The 19,498-nt window shown below is 38.5% G+C and overlaps 2 protein-coding genes across 5 annotated transcripts in view; one reads left to right on the top strand and one right to left on the bottom strand.

Moving 5' to 3' along the window:
- The window catches only part of KLHL15 (kelch like family member 15), a 29,387-nt gene extending 26,466 nt beyond the window's left edge, over window positions 1-2,921 (bottom strand). The window contains exons 1-2 of one of the 4 annotated variants that reach the window (XM_065677263.1): window positions 2,903-2,921; window positions 64-160 (exon numbers count right to left, since the gene is read on the bottom strand). The gene's annotated coding sequence lies outside the window, so the exon portion shown is untranslated. Of the gene's footprint in view, window positions 1-63; window positions 2,782-2,902 lie in introns of those variants that run through there. The other 3 variants (XM_065677262.1, XM_065677261.1, XM_065677269.1) reach the window with 3 other exon arrangements.
- Window positions 2,922-3,049: 128 nt separating this feature from the next.
- On the top strand, window positions 3,050-17,637 carry EIF2S3 (eukaryotic translation initiation factor 2 subunit gamma). The gene is made up of 12 exons (XM_065677271.1): window positions 3,050-3,224; window positions 5,209-5,272; window positions 5,749-5,876; window positions 5,997-6,118; window positions 8,115-8,209; window positions 9,487-9,645; window positions 10,943-11,077; window positions 11,957-12,051; window positions 12,966-13,110; window positions 13,537-13,706; window positions 14,716-14,888; window positions 17,190-17,637. Exons 1-12 carry the CDS (start codon window positions 3,156-3,158, stop codon window positions 17,251-17,253), a joined length of 1,419 nt encoding a protein of 472 aa, XP_065533343.1. The 5' UTR covers window positions 3,050-3,155; the 3' UTR covers window positions 17,254-17,637.
- The last annotated feature ends 1,861 nt before the right edge of the window (window positions 17,638-19,498 follow it).

The raw sequence follows: 19,498 nt of genomic DNA, 5'->3' as shown, positions 1-19,498 counted from the left end.
GACTTTTGACCTTCCTAGGTCAGAGAGGATGGGAAAAGCTAAGTGGGACCATGTTGGTTTTACCTGACTGTCATTTTGCTGTTTGCAGTTTGTGGCAAGCTGTGCCTCAAGATGATCTTCAGGTCTCTCCTACACACTTCCACAGAAAAGGAGCTCAAACCTAGCAAAAAACAAAACCAAAAAAAAAAACCCAAAACAACAGCTTTGACATTTTTAACATTTTAAAACACAAAACACTGCCACCCTCCTCTCCTTCACATTGGACAATTTGCCTCTACCAAAAAATCAAAATATGTTACTAATGCCTCAATTATAGTCTCCTAAACAAAAATGTGAGACTGTTAAATGTGGTACCTCAACAACGACCAGCAGTATCAACATTGTATTAGTTAATATTAATTTACATAGAGATTTGGGCTGACCCCTCTGATTTAGGCAATTGTACTAAGTAGCTCCCACTGGCTTAATTGAGACTATTGTAAGGAAAAAAATCCTGATGCAAGGTTTTCAGTTACATTAATACACTATTTACCATTCGAGTAATTTTAATCTTTCTTTTATATATATATATATATATATATACACACATACATATATACAAAATATACTTGATAACTCCTGGAAATGTTTTTTGTACTGTAGTTGGGGTTGTTTGGCCTGGAGAAGAGAAGGCTCTGGAGAGATCTTACAGCAGCTTCCAGTATCTAAAAGGGGCCTGTAAGAAATCTGGAAAGGGACTTTTGACAAGGGCATGTAAGGATAGGACAAGAGGGGATGGCTTTAAACTGAAAAAGGCTAGATTTAGATTACATATTAGGAAACAATTATTTACTGTGAGAGTTGTGAGACACTGGAACAGGCTGCCCAATGAAGCTGTGAATGCTCCACCCCAGCAGTTTTCAAGGCCAGGCTGGACAGAGCTTTGAGCAACCTCGTCTAGGGGAAGGTGTCCCTGCCTGTGAGAGGGGGGTTAGAAGTAGGCGATCTTTAAGGTCCCTTCCAACCCAAACCATTCTATGATTCTATGAAATAATTAAACATTTGCAGTCTTTATAGATTTTTCTGGGTTTTCTTCATGTTACAAGTATTTCCAAATACAGTGAAACAAGGTAATGACACCATCTCAGAACATGCAAAATGTATCATCTCTTTGTTAAAATAGAAGCAACAGTTTGTGTACTTTTTTCTTTCAGATTCCTGACAGGGTTCTTGGCACATATTAAATCTTTTCTGAAGTCTGCTGCAAATGTGACAAAAAACTGTTTCCATAATTTTACACTGCACTGCATTATTGCATAATTTAAATGGCTAAGTAACTAGAGTTTAGTATTTTCAGTTCATTTTCATAAATGAATGATTACATATGCCTGGACACGGAGGCAACCACAACAAAGTATTACATCATGCTCCCACTATATTTTGTATATCTTGGTCATGAGCTTGTACTGTTTTTCCTAGAAGTGAGATATTTTAGACAAATCAAAACTATCACACGGCCCAATGAAAGATTAGATATGAACATTTATTTTCCAGGCCAATGCACAAAAAACTACTGGGTTGCAAGACAAAATACATTTTGTCATTGGCAACACCATTACACGCACTGTGAGGTTTTGTACCACACGTTCATATTTCTTCAAAACAAGAATGCTGACAACATGCTGCCTCCAGCAGAACACACTCCTAACTCTTGTCTCAGAAAAGAATGGAAATAGTAGTATTTGCAAAAGTGGGAGGCTACATGCATTGTTAAACCAGGCATACCAGTTTCACACAGATTTCTATCACCACATTTTAATCACGTGGCTGTCTGCTGCAAACCTGTTTTTTTGACCCAAGCAGTTAGCCAGGGAAAAATCTTAAGAACCATCATTTTTTCCAGCAGGCAAAGCCACTGTTGATGAATGTGCCTCTATTTCCTATAACTGGTTACTTACACCAAAACCTGTTTCTCTGATGATGGAAGAAATCTTAGTAGTAGCAACATCCTCTATGTCTTTAAGAAGTTTCCATGAAGGAGAAGTCAATTCAATTTCCCTCAGGGTTGAGTTGTAAATTTGGTCTTCGGTCTCTGTGGAACTTCTAAGCTGGGTCTCATCAACGGTTTGGGGATTTTAGTCGATTTTTTAAGCATTTATTCATTGCAACCAAGACTGAAAATGGCATGCATCTGATTGGGTTTTAATCTGTTTGGTACAGCAGACTATAGCTGTTCATACCATGGGGCAGTCTTGTATCCCTGTGGTCTCCCTGACACTAAGCACTCAGCCTCCAAAACACTAACAAGAGAAAGGTTGAAATTCAAAATATTACCAGGCTGACGGCCGGCAGAAATCACTTACGTAGGTACAGTAACATTTTACTGTTCAAACAGGTAAGTGGATCACACATTAGATTGCACATTTCCATTACACACAAGCATATCTTTTTTCAATTTTACCACCATGCTCCTTTCTGCTTCACACCCACTCACTGCCCCAAACAAACCTACACTAACATGCCGTTTGACATGCACCAACATAATGAATCTTTTTTTTTGTCCTATCTTTTAACCCAGCGGGGTCCCCACCCCGATCACCCTACCGAGGCACTGGCAGCATGTTACATACACAGCACGCACAGGACTAACACAGCGTAATCGAGGGCCCACTGCAGGCAAAAGACAATCCCTTTTCCACGGAAACACGTAGACGAGCGGACTCCCCAACACTTACTGCTCAGCGGTAGCTAAAGCTATGTTTGAAAGCTGCCGCATGTACTCCTTAGCGGTGCGTTTTAATTACACCCCCCCTTCCGTCCCCTCAGCAGTCCCCCAACACCCTCAGCCCGCAGCCGTTACCCGGCAGCACGCGCACGAACGCCTTCCCGCCCCAGCCCCTCGCATGCGCGCGCCTCCCAGCACCTGCGGCAGGCCTGGTTGCATCACCCGGCGCGAGGGGGTCCTTTCCGGGGCTGCCCCGCAGCGCGCCTGAGTCGCTGCAGCTGCGCAGTGAGGCTGGTGGCGACCCCACGCCGCCTAGCGTGGCCTGTCCCGGAGCTGCGCGTCTGCCCACCCAGGTCGGCGGGTACCGGGCTGAGCGCCGGCGGCGGTGGAGCCACGCGGAGCCGGGGGTCAGGCGGCCGCGCAGACAGCCTAGCTTCCTCTTTGTGCCAAGATGGCGGGGGACGAGGCGGGAGTGACTCTGGGGCAGCCGCACCTTAGCCGGCAGGACCTCTCCACGTTGGTGAGACCGGGGCGCCGGGGGGACCGGGAAGGGGCTGCGGGCTCGGGGAGCGGCGGATGCAGTTGGTGGGGCCTTGGCGGCAGGGCGGGCCGCTTTGGGCGTGCGGGTGCTGGCAGGCGGAGGGGTCCGTGCCTCCCACCGGGCCCCGCTGGGGCCGCTGAGGGCTGAAGGGGAGTGGAAAGCAGCGGACTTCGGGACAGGGAAGGCGAGTCGCAGTACGGTGGGGCTGAAGGAAAGGGTAGGTGAAGGTAGGCATGGGGCATAGTGGCGGCACTGGCAGCAGGTTGGGCTGGTGGCAGCGGGTTTGTGTTGGCAGAAAAAAGCCATCGCTTGCTGGTGAGGTGAGCCCCAGGCTCGACGGGTTGGCGTGCCGGTCTTGCGAGTGAGCCTTTAGTGACACAGCAGTGAAGACGTGCAGTTTCCTCCTTGTGAGTGTGGCTGTGCTGAAGGGTATTAGAGGGTCTTCGCTCCCCGAAGTAGAACCATAAACTGGAGTTCTGTTTCCCCAGTGGGCTAGATGGATTGGTTGCTAGCCTTGTCTTGGTTATCTACCAAGAAAATTATCATGACTGTCAATAAAATCTGTTGCTTGCTGTGATGGTCTTGCCTGGACTGTCTCGTTTATTACATATATATGCAGACAAAAGCAGTCGAATATCCTATTGCTGCTTCCCTCGTGCTCAGCAAGTTAGAAAAGCTTTTTTGTGTTTATGGTAATAGTGTTTGATAATCTTGGTGTTTGAGCAGAAGAATTCTTTTTGTGTTATAGCTAAGCATGTTGGTACTCGTTAGTGAAGCACATTAGTAATTTCAGAATGTTTCTTCTTTTCATTGTTGATCATGGCATTTGACAGTAAGAAAGAACACAGGTAGGCATAGTTGGGAGGTCAGTAGGAATTACCTTTATGGCCTATTCTGTGTTTTTTCACTTGGCCTTTGAATTTGTACAGTTGACTGGACCTTACAGCTGAACTTAGCCTTACATCTCTCGTGAGGCGAGAACTGCATGCGTGCAGAATTGTGTGCACCAGGAACAATTTTCTTGATGACAGGATTTTGCGTCATGCTTACATGCTTGTCAGCCTGCTGGATGGTGCCATCTGCAGGTCATGTTCCCAGCACCGGTTTCAGTGCGTGTAGTCATTTAAGTTAAATATACAAGAAATACAAATTTAATTGCCTGTGTTAGATGGACAAATCTTTTGTCTGGAATGTGAACATTGTATTCATGTAACACTTGAGAATAGACTGAGTGAGCTTATATTTTCACTCAGATGTGTTTATTTGATTGTTAATGCACAGGACCTGCATGTAACATTGTAAACAATACATGAATTAATGTAAATTATTCTGTGTGGGGTTATTTGTGTGCTTGCAAATATTTCTATCGTGTCCAGCACTGAGGACTCTCGGTATTGTGAATCTTTGGTTGAACTGAGTAGCTCATCCGTATGAATTCAGTGCAGGATAGAAATTAACTGCAAAGAGCTCCAAAATACTATAGAGGAACATTCAAGTGGATTTTGACATTGGAATGCTTGGACAAACAGCTTAGAAAGTAGCCCTAAACCAGCTTTTTTCGAGTTGTCTTTTTAACTGTACGGAATGTATTTGTGTTTGGTTTGCCAAGTGCTACCAGTAGGTTCATGCAACAGGCTATTGAGGACACCAGCACTTTTGGGATGTCTTTTCTTAGTGTTAGAGCTTCTTATTTACTTCCATCTTCTACAACTTGCAGCCTATACCAACTCAAAGTCAGTGTTTTGATTTGTAACCCATACTAATTTACAGTCAGCATTTTGTTCCATCTTTTTTTTCCTATTTCACATTCTTAACAGACTGGAACGCATATTTAGAAATATCTTAATGAGCTTGGTTGGATTTTGGTGAATAGAACTACTGGATAATTGTTAAGAAAATACATAGAGTACTTTCTAAACCTTTAGATAGAAGATGAATAAATTCTAAAATCTCCCTCACACAGGATGTTACCAAGTTGACGCCTCTTTCACCAGAAGTCATCAGCAGGCAAGCAACAATTAATATAGGTAAAAGCAAACTTCTAAAAAAAGAGGATTGCGTTAATGTGATTCTTTCTGGTGCTAATGCAGTAGCATATGGTATCTATTTGAGAATATTTTTAAGAAATTCTTATTGAATCAGACTAATATAGTGGGTTCGTTATAAATTTTACCAAGGTGTAAGAAGAGACTTGTTCAAACCCTTTTAACTTGAAAAGCACCAATTTTACTCTAAGAATCGTGTTGAATGAAGTGGGGAATAGTTGCTAAAGCAAAGTTTATTTTACTTTAAAATTAAGCCCTAAAGTGAGTTTCATGAAAATGCAAAGACCTGTCCGCTGAGGGCTTTGTTTCTTTAAATAAAAATTATTATGAAACCCATGCATGCTTCTGATGGGAGCTCCGGCTACAGAGAGTTTGGGGTAATTATGTGTTGATAGTAGTGGAACATTACTCAAAAGTAAATGATGGTTTATTGACAGACATTTGCTTTTACTAAATAGGTACAATTGGTCATGTAGCCCATGGGAAGTCAACAGTAGTCAAAGCTATATCTGGAGTTCATACTGTCAGATTTAAAAATGAACTGGAAAGAAATATCACAATCAAGCTGGGATATGCTAATGCAAAGGTGAGTCATTACTAAAATCTAGCAAATATATTGCTAATATATTTCAGGATGGCTGTAAGCTTACAGATAGCTAAAACTTGATGAATAAACTTTTTCTCAATTTTTAACAATTGCTTACAGATTTACAAGCTGGATGACCCAAGCTGTTCCCGGCCAGAGTGTTACAGATCCTGTGGAAGCAGCACCCCAGATGAGTTCCCTACAGATATTCCTGGCACCAAAGGGAACTTTAAACTAGTCAGGTAACTGCTGTAAAACGTATGGTATAAATAGTGTTTACTGCCTTTTGCGTAACTGAAAATAGGCAGGATTGAGCTGAAAGCTGAATAAGTTGTTATGGCAGACCACATGTTCTTAGATGCTGGGCACCCCTCATCTAAGGTATCGCCTGAATTGCCGTGGTTTTTATCAGTTGCAGTGCATAGTCCACAGTAGAGCACACCTGTGTCTTCTGTGCTCAGGTATCTGCAGGACACTAAAGTTAAATTTTTCTGCAATTCATACAGGTACATTTCAAAGCCACTAGATTGATGGACCTCACAAATGCATCTTTTAAATATGTTCCTGGAGGGTGACCTTTGTTAAACTTTTTCTTCCTAGAAGCAGAAAGGTTATCAAAGTTCTTAATGAGTAAATGAAATCTTGATGCCTAATGTGAGATCAGGCCTCTAACTTTACTTAGTTCATTTCTAATAATGCATATCATGGTCACTATGCAAATGTAGTAACCACAACAGCTGTTACATGGGTCTTTACAGTGGTTGCTCAAATGAGAGTAGCCACGAAGACTGTTGTATAACAAGGTTCCTGTACTTATGTATAAAATACACATAGTGCTGTAATCAAGTATTTCCTTCTTTTCCTGAGATTCCCGGTAGAGCGCTTGTTCTAATAATAACTTCTGTTGCAGAGTGACAGTCATGCAGCCATTGTTAAATTGTTGGCTAAAAGCTTTGGATTTATTTGCTTATAGTAGAAGCAGCAAATTAGTAACTTGCTTTTTGGTGGCATGCTACCAGAAAACAAGGATTCTTCACTGAATAGGTTTAAGCAAGATGTTGTGGTTTAACCCCAGCTGGCAAATAAGTACCACACAGCTGCTTGCTCACCCCCTCACCATGCCCCCATCACCCGGTGGGACAGGGAGGAAAGCTGGAAAAAAAACCCAAAACCTGTAGGCTGGAATAAGAAGAGTTTAGTAATTAAAAGTACAATATGTTACTAATAATAATAATAATTATGATGAAAAAGGAAATAACAAGAGGAGAAAGAGAATACAAAGCAGAAAACCCAAACAAGCAAAAAATCCCCCTCAAACCCAAAACCCATCAAACCCAAGTGATGCCCAATACAATTGCTCACCACCCACCAATGCCCAGCCCGATCCAAGCAGTGATCTGCTCTGTCTGAATAACTGCCCTTAGTTTATGTACTGGGCATGATGTGCTGTGGTATGGAATACCCTTTTGGGTAGTTTGGGTCAGGTGTTCTGTCTCTGCTTCCTTCTGGCTTCTTGTGTACCTCCTCACTGGCAGAGCTTGAGAGACTGAAAAGTCCTTGATCAGGGTAAGCACTACTGAGCAACAACTAAAACATTTATGTGTTGTCAGCATTGTTCTCAGACTAAACCCAAAACACAGCACTGCACCACCTAATAGGAAGAAAGATAATTCTATCCCAGCTGAAACCAGGACACAAGGATGTAGCTAATTGACTATTATGGTCTGCACGATAAAATCATACAGATTGTACTAAAAGGTGTAACATTGTTTCTGTAGGTAAGTCTTTGAAGTGAAGTGTAATTACAACTGTAATTAAAGACTAATAATTTTGTAAAATAGGAGAATGGGAGTTGTCTTTTTTTAAGCGATAAGAGAAATCCTGTGTGGTGTGTTTGGGGTTTTTTGGGTTTGGTTGGTTGGGGTCTTTTTTGTTCTGGTGCATTTAAGTCTAGTCTAATTAAGAAGTAAATTTGTGAGATATTAAAGCAATATCTAATATGGATGTATGTCAAATCTTAAAACTCTCAAACTATTCAGTAGCCATTCAGTAATCTGTGTTCTTTTTGAACGTTTATGAAAATACTGTCAAGGTACTGCTTCTCAGCATGTTTTGAAATGTTTATCTATTTTAAGGATGCTTTTAACTTTTGTGTCTGCCTAGCTGCTTACATAAATCATCTGTAGAAATTGTTGATAATTGTCTTTTGGATTTCTTTTTAACCTCCTTCTGCAACAGGCATGTCTCTTTTGTGGATTGTCCTGGCCATGATATTTTGATGGCTACTATGTTGAACGGTGCAGCAGTAATGGATGCAGCTCTACTGTTGATAGGTAATGATTTCTACACAAAAGCAAAGTTCTGTTTTTTTAATATCATGATGCAACATTATATGGGTTTTAATAGTGGGGTGGGTGAGCAGTTAAAACAAGTGAATACTTTTGAGATGTGTTTAAGAAAATAAAGCGATGCTATGATGCAAATGAACCCTAACAAACTAGGGTTTAAAAAAATATTGCTATACATACTTGTTAGTGTGGTAGCTGGCCAAGCTGGTGGAAGATTAGTTAGATAAGAGGAAGTGTTGTAGTTGTGCTGTAAAATATATATTATTTTATTGAAATAGATTAGCTATAGGTACATTTTGAGTTTCTCTGAAGGTTCAGTTTGCTTTAAATATGTATGTAGCCTTTGTCATTCAGGAGAGTCCACAACCATCCATATAGACAGTAAACCCAGATGAATATGGACAAAATTGAAGTATAGGAGGTTTATCTTCGATAAGACACTTTCTGTTCTGATTTGCAACCAACAGGAATCGTGTAAAACTTATTTTTGTATGTCTGTAGAACGTAGTGTTCTGTAGATGTACAACTGTTCTATAATAGAACATATGTATTAGTGCTCTGCAATGATAAATGGTAATTATCTTACCTAGATAGGACATGTCAACAAAGGAAAAACAGCTTCAGATTTTATAATTTAAATAGTCTGAGACAGGTGATGAGCTGTCATTCCTTCTGCCTGTTTTGATCTAGAAAGTGTCCTAGACCAATCTTCAAGTAAGATTAACAACCATAATGTCACATCAGGCCAAAGTTGGCTTCTTAGATGGGGGAAATCCAAACCGTGCTGACAGCTACCGTATTCACATGCTCTATATTTATCGTGTGTTACAGAGTTTGGGGATCTTGGCATTTTTATGGCCTTAGTGATAAGAAAATACCATAGAATTTTAAGGAAAGGTAAACTGTCCATTATCCTACAGTCAGTACCAAGATGTCTGAAGACCTGAAGGATGAAATAAGTCAAATAGACATAAGTCTGTCAGTGTCTTTGGAAATTTTAGATGAGTGTTTCCACTGGGAGCAAGTAGAATGAGGGAACCTCTCAGGCAGCCTCTCTTCTGTCATATATTGTATGGATGCTACAGCCAGCAGTTCTGGGGAAGAGTAGGTGCTTATTAACTTGGGTGCTTCGCGTGTAGCTTACTGAGATGTGACTAAGAGAGTCATCTTTTATAAAAATACCATGGAAAGTAGATATCTTAACTGTGGGAGTTCTGTCTATCTTTATAGTTTCTATATTGCAGTCACTTTTCTTCTTTCAGCTGGTAATGAGTCATGCCCTCAACCCCAGACCTCAGAACATCTAGCTGCTATAGAAATCATGAAACTGAAACACATTTTGATTCTACAGAATAAGATTGATTTGGTGAAGGAGAGCCAGGCTAAAGAACAGTATGAACAGATTCTTGCATTTGTACAAGGTAAGTTTTCAACAGCAGAGATATAGTTAGTGGTGGAAATTCTTCAGTGTTGGGACATGGACATAGTACTTTTCTGTACGTTTGTAGAAGAGGTTCTCTTCCTTAGATAATGATGGTGTACATAGTCTGTTAATAGACCACTGGACTTGTGCTTCTTACCTCTTTCAGACCACTTATATACAGTAGCGTTAAGGCTGTTGGTCAGAGCTCTTCATGTAAAGTAACAGCAATAACTTACCTAGTAGCTTATACTGAATCTGCGGTGGTTTCCTGGTATTGCTTCTTCTTGGCTTGTTTCTTTGGTAGAGGTTGTACTGTGATTTTACTGCAGTACAAGAGAGAATGAAGCGGCACCTTGTAGGTATAAATGTGTTCTTTTATCTAATCACAAAAGATTAGTCTTTCATTTCTTTCTGTAACTCCAGCACACACAGTGTTATCCTACTCTAATAAAGTTCCATGTTCTGCTCAGCTTTAGTGCTCTGAGTGTCATCTTTCCCAGAAGCTTCCACTCTTTTCCCTGCTTATCTGCTTCAGCTGAGTTATGTGAGAAGCTGCAGAGCTAGATTGTCAGCATCAGAAGTCACCAGTGGGTCTTGTGGAGGTTTTTTTTTTTGTTTTGTTTATTTGTTATTCGTAGTTCAGAGTTGTTGCCATGCATAAGCTGTTCATAACGGCTATGTCAGGGTGGCTTAATTGGTACATCTCGAGTTTGAGAATTTGAGTTACCACAAAAAAATAAAAGAATTAAAACTAGTACTATTTAACAAGCCTCGATAACTAACTAAATGCATCCTTCCACAAAATGACATTTTTTTTTAAATATATATTTGTATTGCAAAGCTTAGAAAACATGTATCATTAAATTGATCGGTATTTTAGTTTGTCAAAATAAAATTTGACTGTAAAATTAATACTGCTGTATGAAATAGCAAGAGATCTGATTTCTCTGAGGAAGTTATCCTAAGAATATTTCTGATCACAGTGTAGGAGGTGAATTCTCCCTAAGAGCAGAAGATTACCTTGCATAATGTTTAGAGACCAGCTGTAAAATTCTTCAGTATAGTTACCCAAAGGCAACATAAGGGTTGTTTCAGAATGTCCCCAAAAGTAGGTCTGGCTGGTTTGAACTAAAATATTGGAGGGAAAGGTAAATGTTCTGATACTTACTGCTTTGGGAAACACACATAAAGTGTGCATTGAAGTTCATTAGTATTTTTATCAATGACAGAACACTTGGTCTTGTTACTGTAAACACTATGTTAGGGCTTGATGTTGAACTTTTATTTTGATTCAGGTACAGTTGCAGAAGGAGCTCCAATAATTCCAATCTCAGCACAGCTGAAATACAACATTGAGGTAGTTTGCGAGTATATAGTGAAAAAAATCCCAGTCCCACTGCGAGACTTCACATCTGAACCAAGGCTTATTGGTACGTAGATGCTTAGGTCTTGGCTTTTGTGGCTAAGTATTTCATAGCATGAGCTGAATGCACTATAAAAGAGGTAGATTTACAGGGAGTGTTTAGTGTGCTCTTATTTTAAAACTTGCCTATTTTCCTAGAGCTGTATTGTTTGTTCATAGTCAACTGCTGTAGCTCAATCTATTTGAGGTAACTCCTAGGTTTTCTGTATTTTCTGTGTATGACAGCAGTAAAATGCAGTAAGGATGAGAAATTTATGTGTCTTAAAACATTCCCTTAAGTTGCTATGAACTTAAATTTGATTTAACAAAGTACTGAAAAGCTGTTGAATTTGAAAATTAAATTATTTCCATGAAAAACTTATACATAGCCTGGTTAGATTGTCTTTGTTAATCTCCTGTCTCAGAATTGTCAGTCTTTGTTCTTGTCCAGCATATATGAAATTCAGTTCCACTACAATAAAGCAATTTGTGTGCCTTTTTTTTTCACATGAAACATGGGAGACCTAAAAACCATGATAAAAATGCAGAAAAAATCAACCACATTAAAACAAAGTTACAATATTCACATTTAACATTGTGAATATTGAAGAGGTTTTGTAATACTGTTTATCATTGCTGTCTTTTTCAGATCTTTAACTTCTGCTATGCGGAAACAATTATTTAAAATATTTATGCACATGAGCAGCTTTTTTTGAGAGGAAAGTCAACTGTCTTTTTAAACATTGGGAATAAAGTATTCATCGTATTTTAGTGTTCTTCCTGAATTACATTTTTGTAATATTTATAAATACGTGGATACCTTCATTAGAATAGGGAAGCAAAGTTGCTAAAGACACTCATTCTTTAAGAACCTATCTCAACTATAAACCTGGTGTGTGTTTTTCAGTAATTAGGTCTTTTGATGTCAACAAGCCTGGCTGTGAAGTTGATGACCTTAAGGGAGGTGTAGCTGGTGGCAGTATTCTAAAGGGTGTTCTAAAGGTAACCTTTTCCCTTTTGTGTCTGGTGATTTATATTGATAATGAATAGATGTTTTCCATCCTTAGTACAAAATGAATCTATATAATTGATTTTATTAAAAAAAAAAAAAAAGGAATACAGTCAGATGGCACTTACCCTTTCTGTCTGTGCTTCATTTTTACTTTCCTGTTTTACACTGCTTTTTATTTTTTAAATATGTTTTGTTACTGCAGTCTTTTGTTAATCATGATACTGATTTCATTGCTTACAAAAACTGAGAGTGCATTTTTTATTATTTTTTTTTTCTGTCCTACCACTTTTACTTGCTGAATTATAGGGGGAAAGGGAGAGCAGAAGAACTTTAAAAGAACCTTGGAGGTGTGTGGGTTCCCACAGGTCCCACTTCCTCATTTAAGTATTCTGTATATTTAAAAATTTTTACTTTGCTTGTGGGATATTGTCAATAGATGGAAGCTTTAGAAGTTGCTTTGCTAGACTGGAAAGCAAACCACATCTTGGAACATTTATGCAACTTGTATTTTCTCTGTCCTGTGGTTTATCAATGGTTTATCAATTACACCAATCAAATTATTTTTTCTCAATGCTATAACATTTCTAAATGACATGTTATTTAAAAGAAAAAAATCTAAAATTACTATATCAGCATTATTGATGATAAAGATACTTTGTTCAAGGAGTTTTACAAATTATATTGAAAATTGATTGTTATATTGGCTGTGAGATACAGAGCTTTCAGTATTGTTCGGTTTGCAGTAAGCAATACAACAGAAGTCTTAGGAGTTCTGCAGTAGCCTAGAACCAAGGACTTGTATAAATAGCAGATCTTGGGATAAGTGGGTCTTGTCTGTGACTAGTAGTTAGCTTTATATTCCTGTGAAACCACCAGTTAATCACTTTTTCACTTTCCTAATTAGGTGGGCCAGGAAATTGAGGTCCGGCCTGGTATTGTGTCTAAGGACAGTGAAGGAAAGCTCATGTGCAAGCCCATCTTTTCCAAAATTGTGTCACTCTTTGCTGAAAACAATGATCTACAATATGCTGCTCCAGGAGGTCTTATAGGTGAGAATATTCTCTTGTGAGAAGTTTTATTTCTTCATGTTTATGAAGTGAAAACATGTAGTTTCATTTAACAATAAATCTTAGTGTAGTAAACAAAAAGGCTATGAAGAATTCCAAATAATTCATATGTATAGAGGGAAACACCACATGAGTGTGAAAATCAGATATTTAATAAATAAATAATTTTCCTGAATGTCACTGGTCAGCACAGATTAACTCACAATGCTAATTATACCAGCTTTAGCAAAGAATATTTCTTCATCTGTTTAGACAGAGCTTATAGTCTTGCTGACATTCTGAAAGTGCTGTTCCAAGTAGTAGGGAATTCCCAGTACATTCTCAGTTTGTCATTTTTACATGTTCTCTTAAGTCAATGTGACAGCTGCCTTTCAGTTACTCCTTGTGACCTTCTTTGTTGTGTTGTAGGTGTTGGAACTAAGATTGATCCAACACTGTGTCGGGCTGACCGAATGGTAGGTCAGGTCCTTGGTGCTGTTGGAGCGCTGCCAGAAATATTTACAGAGCTAGAGATTTCCTATTTCTTGCTGAGACGACTATTAGGTGTGCGCACTGAAGGAGACAAGAAAGCTGCAAAGGTCTGTACCCCTTTTCTGGGTGTGGGGTTTTTTTCCTGCTTTCTCTTCTACGTTTCATTAGTATATACGTTGTTTCGGTTATACGCAGTAGTTTTGTCTCCTTTTTATGTTTGTCACTAAACTTACCTGCTTAGTTAGTATTACAGAAGAATGGTTTTCACAGGAGTAGGAATTCATACCAGAGTATTTTAAAGCAGCAAAAAGTATTAATGTCCTGAAGTTAGGTATACTTGAAACATAGCGATAGTTGTTTTCCTTTGTTGTCAGCCTATTTGTGCAGTAGTTTTATACAGGTACGGATCTACTTCCTAGTTACATGCTTTCCATAGATTCTCTCTGTTAAGAACTTTTTAAAGCTAAGTATTTTTGAAATGCTGTTGTTGAAAAGAAACTGAACTTGATGTATGGCAGAGTCTTGTTTTCCATGGTCCATTTTACACAAATCAAACTAAAATAGCATAGTTTTCCTTGTTAGCATTAAAATCTAGAATTAGATTCTAATGTTTCATTAAAACAGTTGGATGCAACGTTTCATGCAACAGTAACTGCTGCAGCACTCTCTTTATCCTGTGAAATTAATTCTTTTTTGAAAGATCATTTTGATGGAAGTAGGCATAAGGGAAATGAGAATATCCACATAGTTTAAAGGAATGGTGTCATGTTCCAATTTGTAGCAATATCTGAGACTGTTTCCACTTTAGTGTAGTATGTGCAATCATCAGGATGTTTTATAGAAAATGTACAGAAATCCCAAGAAAGTGTATCATACCAAGGACTTGCAGTACTACATACACAATGTATTTATGTATTTATCCTTTCACATGTAAACTTTGTACACACACACGCCATGCAGAGTCAGTGTATGTTTACAGTTGTTACATTTCTCAGCTGTATCTTTTTTTTTTGTGGCAGGTAGGTAAGAGAAGGTAACTGAATATTGTCTATGTTTTGGGGTTTTTTTTTTTAATACTGAAGTTTATGTTTCAGAGTTTTGTATATCTGCCTTCAGGTGCAAAAATTATCGAGGAATGAAGTTTTAATGGTAAACATAGGATCCTTGTCTACTGGAGGGAGAGTTAGTGCAGTAAAGGCTGATTTGGGGAAGATTATGCTGACTAACCCAGTATGCACAGAAGTGGGAGAAAAAATCGCCCTGAGTCGAAGAGTTGAGAAACACTGGCGGTAAGTTGGTGCTAAGTAGGTAGAGCACCTGGTTGTATTATTGTTAACAAAAAAATACCTGGATCTGATTTTCTTCTAGAATAGGTAAGTGTATGTCTGTTTCAAAGATTCCTCTGGATTCTCCTAAAATATGGATGCCATTATTGTGGAATGCTTAATATCATTATTAGCCTCCTTTTTTAAAGCAGCATTGTTAATTGGGTAGATACCTACAGATGAGGAAACAGCTGAGGTTTGTGGTTTGTTGCCCAAGATGTAAATTGAGCTAACAGCAGGCAATCTTGGTCCAGCAGTTTGGAAATTCTAGTAATGGTAAGCCAAAGCCTGTCTTTATATACACCTAAGTCAGTGGTGGTCTACTTGTGGAGCTGTATGTGACTTTTAGCACAATCTTGCAGTAGTAGCAGGGGAACAGAGGAGGGACATTCTAAGGTTTAAATATTTTATGTACTATGAGCAGAGAGGAAAAAAAAGAAGTATCAACTGGATTGGCCCATTCTCATTACAAATACAGAATGACTGCACAGAAGCATCTTGGAGGCTAAAAATGATGAGCAGAATTGGTTCATGATTCATTCTAATCTTAGGCCCATAATTCTTTTTAGATGATTATGCATACTGTACCTGTTAAGTATTCCATAAGATCACACGAGTATCATAAGAACATACTGGTATTTAGATTTGTTGACCCTGCACAGTTCCTGTATAGTATAAGGGAACATAGCTATTTTTACAAGAAGTGTGCACTGTATAAAAAAATAAGCTTTAAATATCTGAGATGCAGTTTTCTTTTTCAGATCAATGAGAAAGCATAGATGGGAACTTAGTGTTTGCTGTCAGAGCTAGCTAACAAATTAGGGAAGAGATTATTCCTTGATAAAAACAAGGGAAGAGATTATTCCCTGACAAAACCAAGGAAAAAGATAACATGTCTTGAACAGGAGAAAAGAAAAATAGACGGGACCCAAATTAAGTCAGGGAAAACAGAAAGAAAAGGAGAAACTATTTTATATTGAAATTATGCTTTGCTTGCTTTTTTTTTTTTTTTATTTTTATTTAAAGCTATAGACTGGTAGCCTTTGCAAATCTGATTATGGGTTTTGTTGCTTCTGAAGATTACTTTCCACTTGAAAAACATCACCAGATTTTGCCAAAAAACTCCCTTGTCTCTGGATTATGGGTTGGACAAGTAGTGGCAGCCTGTTATAAAGGCTCTGTTACTAAAAAGTTGCCTTCTATGCTGTATTAAAAGGACAGAGACAACATAAGGAGGCTGAAGGTTGAGAAATAGGGAAAGGAGGCAAACTTGGAAGAGCGGCATAATAATATCCAGTGGAAATAATGATAATGTACAGTTGGTACTGTGTAGCCTGAGGCAATGGAGTACTGAAAAGATGGAAGATAGTGTGAAAGCAACAGATGAAAATTAGGTACAAATTAGAGAATAAATATATAAAGGGACAGAGGTTAAACGACAAGTGCCCAAACAAACAGGATACACTAGTGATTCCAAGGAACAGTAAATTCAAAGGTGGACTAGTTATAACCTATGGATATGGCCCTAAAAAGTGGGACTTGTTGGGCTAATACACTTCTTTTTTTTTTTTTTTTTTTTTTTTTTTCTGGTATCCAGAGAGCAGCTCTGCTGCTTAGCAAATTAAATTGAGATGCACATGTGGTTTCTGCATATCTCCTTGCCAGAAACTGGAAATGTTTTACAGACAGTTGTGTCAATAAATGGGCTGCCTGCTGGCTGTGGAAATGGACATAATTTATTTAAAAAGACATTTTTCTGAGGTAACAGCTGTCTATAAAAGGGGCCTTAATTTTAATGACTTTAAATAGTAGAACTTACCCAAGAGTTGAGTTAACCTTTGTAAGTTACATGTTTGTTGAGAGTTACAGCTCTGTAATTTTGCTGTCACCTTATCTGAATTTTAATATTTTCATTTCTGTTTGAATGTAATGTGGCATTTCAGGCAAAGGTGAAAAGAGATGAAGCTGTGAACAGACTTGCAGTCCACCAGTACATCATGTTACAACACTGTCAGATTTTTAGTTTGTTGTTCGGAGGTACATCCTTAGCTGGTTACAAACAAGCAAATGTTCTCTGTCCCTCATCCTTTTTTCTGTGTTTCCAGTAACCAGTCTTAAGTCTTGTAGGATGTTCTGGGTGGGAGACAAGTGGAAAAAAATCAAATTGTGAGAACTGAAGGGATAAGAATGACAGAAGGATGTTGATTTATTCAGGATATTTCTGAGTACTATTGAAAGTAATATTAACTTATTTTCTTTTTACAGTTTAATTGGTTGGGGACAAATCAGAAGAGGAGTGACAATCAAGCCAACTGTTGATGATGACTGAAGAACAAAAGAGTGTGCTTCATTTTTAAAGATGAAGTGCCTATTTCTATTTTGGAGGGGCTATATTCTCACAGTGGAATCGGAAGCTGTGCAAATGTCATCTTTGAGTTGTATGGCTGTCCTTATAAGTTTTATTGAATTTTACCCTCTTACTAAAATACTAGTCACTATCACCATTAAAAATTGTAAAAGAATTGGCGTAGAAGTGGGTTTAACTATCCACATCCTGGTAGAAAATATTTGTACATGTCTCACGGAATGTCTAATTTATGTTATTTTGTGTTTCAGACATACCTGATTAATATCAGTCAAGCCAACCCCAGTGTAACACACAAACCATAAATCTGGTATTGAAATAAAATATTGCTTATTTTCATTAATACAATTTTTCTGAGTAACAAAAGACTGCAGTGATTGTTCAGCCAGTGCAAGCATTAAAAGCAGAAACCCAGACTCTTCTTGAAGACTAGTACCCTTTTTGCACAACATCTTGTTTAGCTTAGACAACTGTTTACAGCAAGAACTTCCTTAGTTTTTATCGTTCTGACTTTAGGATTCTAGCTGTATTACACTTTGTGGTTAGGATGGTAGTGTTGACTGACTTTGTCACTTCCAATAGTACAAGGAGTTTTGGATAAACCCCTGAGGAAAAACAACACTTAAATTGGATCTGAACTGGCAGTACTGGCTTCGACCTTATCTTAAAAGGGATTTATGAAAAAAAAATTAATTAATTTGAAACATGGCTGTTTGTCATTGTGAAACTCTGTGTGAGTGACCTGGGAGCTGTATATACAGTGGGAGTAAACCGATTACTTCAAAATCATATTGAGCAAATATGAGCTGTGATCTTGAGCTATAAAGTATGTGGAAAAGTTGTAGAAGGGAACGATTGGCGGGAGGGAAAGGTGTGAAATTCAGAATGAGATGAGGAAAAGGTGTAAAGCCACTTTCGCTTAGCTAGCATGAATCACACTCCTGAGGAGAAAACATAATGTAACGAATGTACTCTAGGGTGCTGATACTTTCATCCATTAAAATTTAAACTTCTTCATTTGTACTAATACACATGGTTCTAGGTCTTTTATGTGCGAGGCTATTTAACAAGTCATGTTACTTACCATATTTTTATACAAAGTACAGTGTTTAGTCTCAAAGCCTGGTTTCAGACATATTTAATATTGTCAAGGGCACTCTAAAGATAAATACTTTTTCATCAAAAAGTACTTTGATGAAGCAGCTTTTGTTCCTGGTTGTGTGGGGTTTTTTATATTTTGTGTTCCCTTATTCCACCTACATTCCTGTGTTCAGTTTCTCCATTTGTAAAATACTTCTACCTCACATGGTGTTGAAAGTAAACACATCAATTTTTGTGTGGTGCTTCTCCTTTTTAAAAGTGAGTTAGCTATAGTTCTTCTGAATTCTCCTAGTGCTCGACCAGAATAGTCATAAATGGGTCTGTTTCAGAGACTGCATCTTCCATGGTTTGGAAACTCATTTCTGTAACTCGGTATCCAAGTTCCTAGAATTCAAACTTATGTTAGTTTGGGAGCATGAGGATGAGCACACCTAAAGTGCTAGGTTGATACTACACTGCCATGGTGAAGTTTAGTCCAAAGAGTTCTTCCTAAATGCACTGAATGTGTGTGGCTAGTGTACAGAAATGCTGAACTGCTTCTGAGAAACTGGTTAAGCACCAACAGGTATTTTTAGGCATCCAGATAATTTGGAGATTGGGCCTTGATCTCTTGATCTGCAATTTAAAAAATAGAAGTGCCATAGTCTATTCGAAACACTTCATGTACTCCTTCACTTGAGGAGGTAATAAATGCAAAGTACTAGTATTATCATCTTCGTGCTAGGATTAGTAGCCAGCCTTCATTCTTCCAGCTAAATAGCCATTGGTCATTACTTTAGGTCTAAAATGTGATTCGATACTGCTGTATTTCATAACAGGTTTATTAGGTAGGGACGTGTTATCAGTAATATTAAGACATGCTTTATGGAATCATAGAAGCAGCTAGGTTGGAAAAGACTTAAAATCATCAAGTTCAACCATTACCCCAGGATGCCAAGGCTACCACTAAACCATGTCACTGAGGGTCTCATCTACATGGTTTTTGAACACTTCCAGGGATGGTGATCCCACCATTTCCCTGCACAGCCTGTTCCAATGCCTGACCACCCTCTCGGTTGAAGGAAATTTTTCCTAATACCTAAGCTTTCCCTAGTGCAGCTTGAGGCCG

This window comes from Lathamus discolor, chromosome 4, assembly GCF_037157495.1.
Source record: "Lathamus discolor isolate bLatDis1 chromosome 4, bLatDis1.hap1, whole genome shotgun sequence".
Classification (NCBI taxonomy): domain Eukaryota; kingdom Metazoa; phylum Chordata; class Aves; order Psittaciformes; family Psittacidae; genus Lathamus; species Lathamus discolor.
The sequence above is the reverse complement of the archived record's forward strand: the minus strand, read 5'-3'. Positions and strand labels throughout refer to the sequence as shown.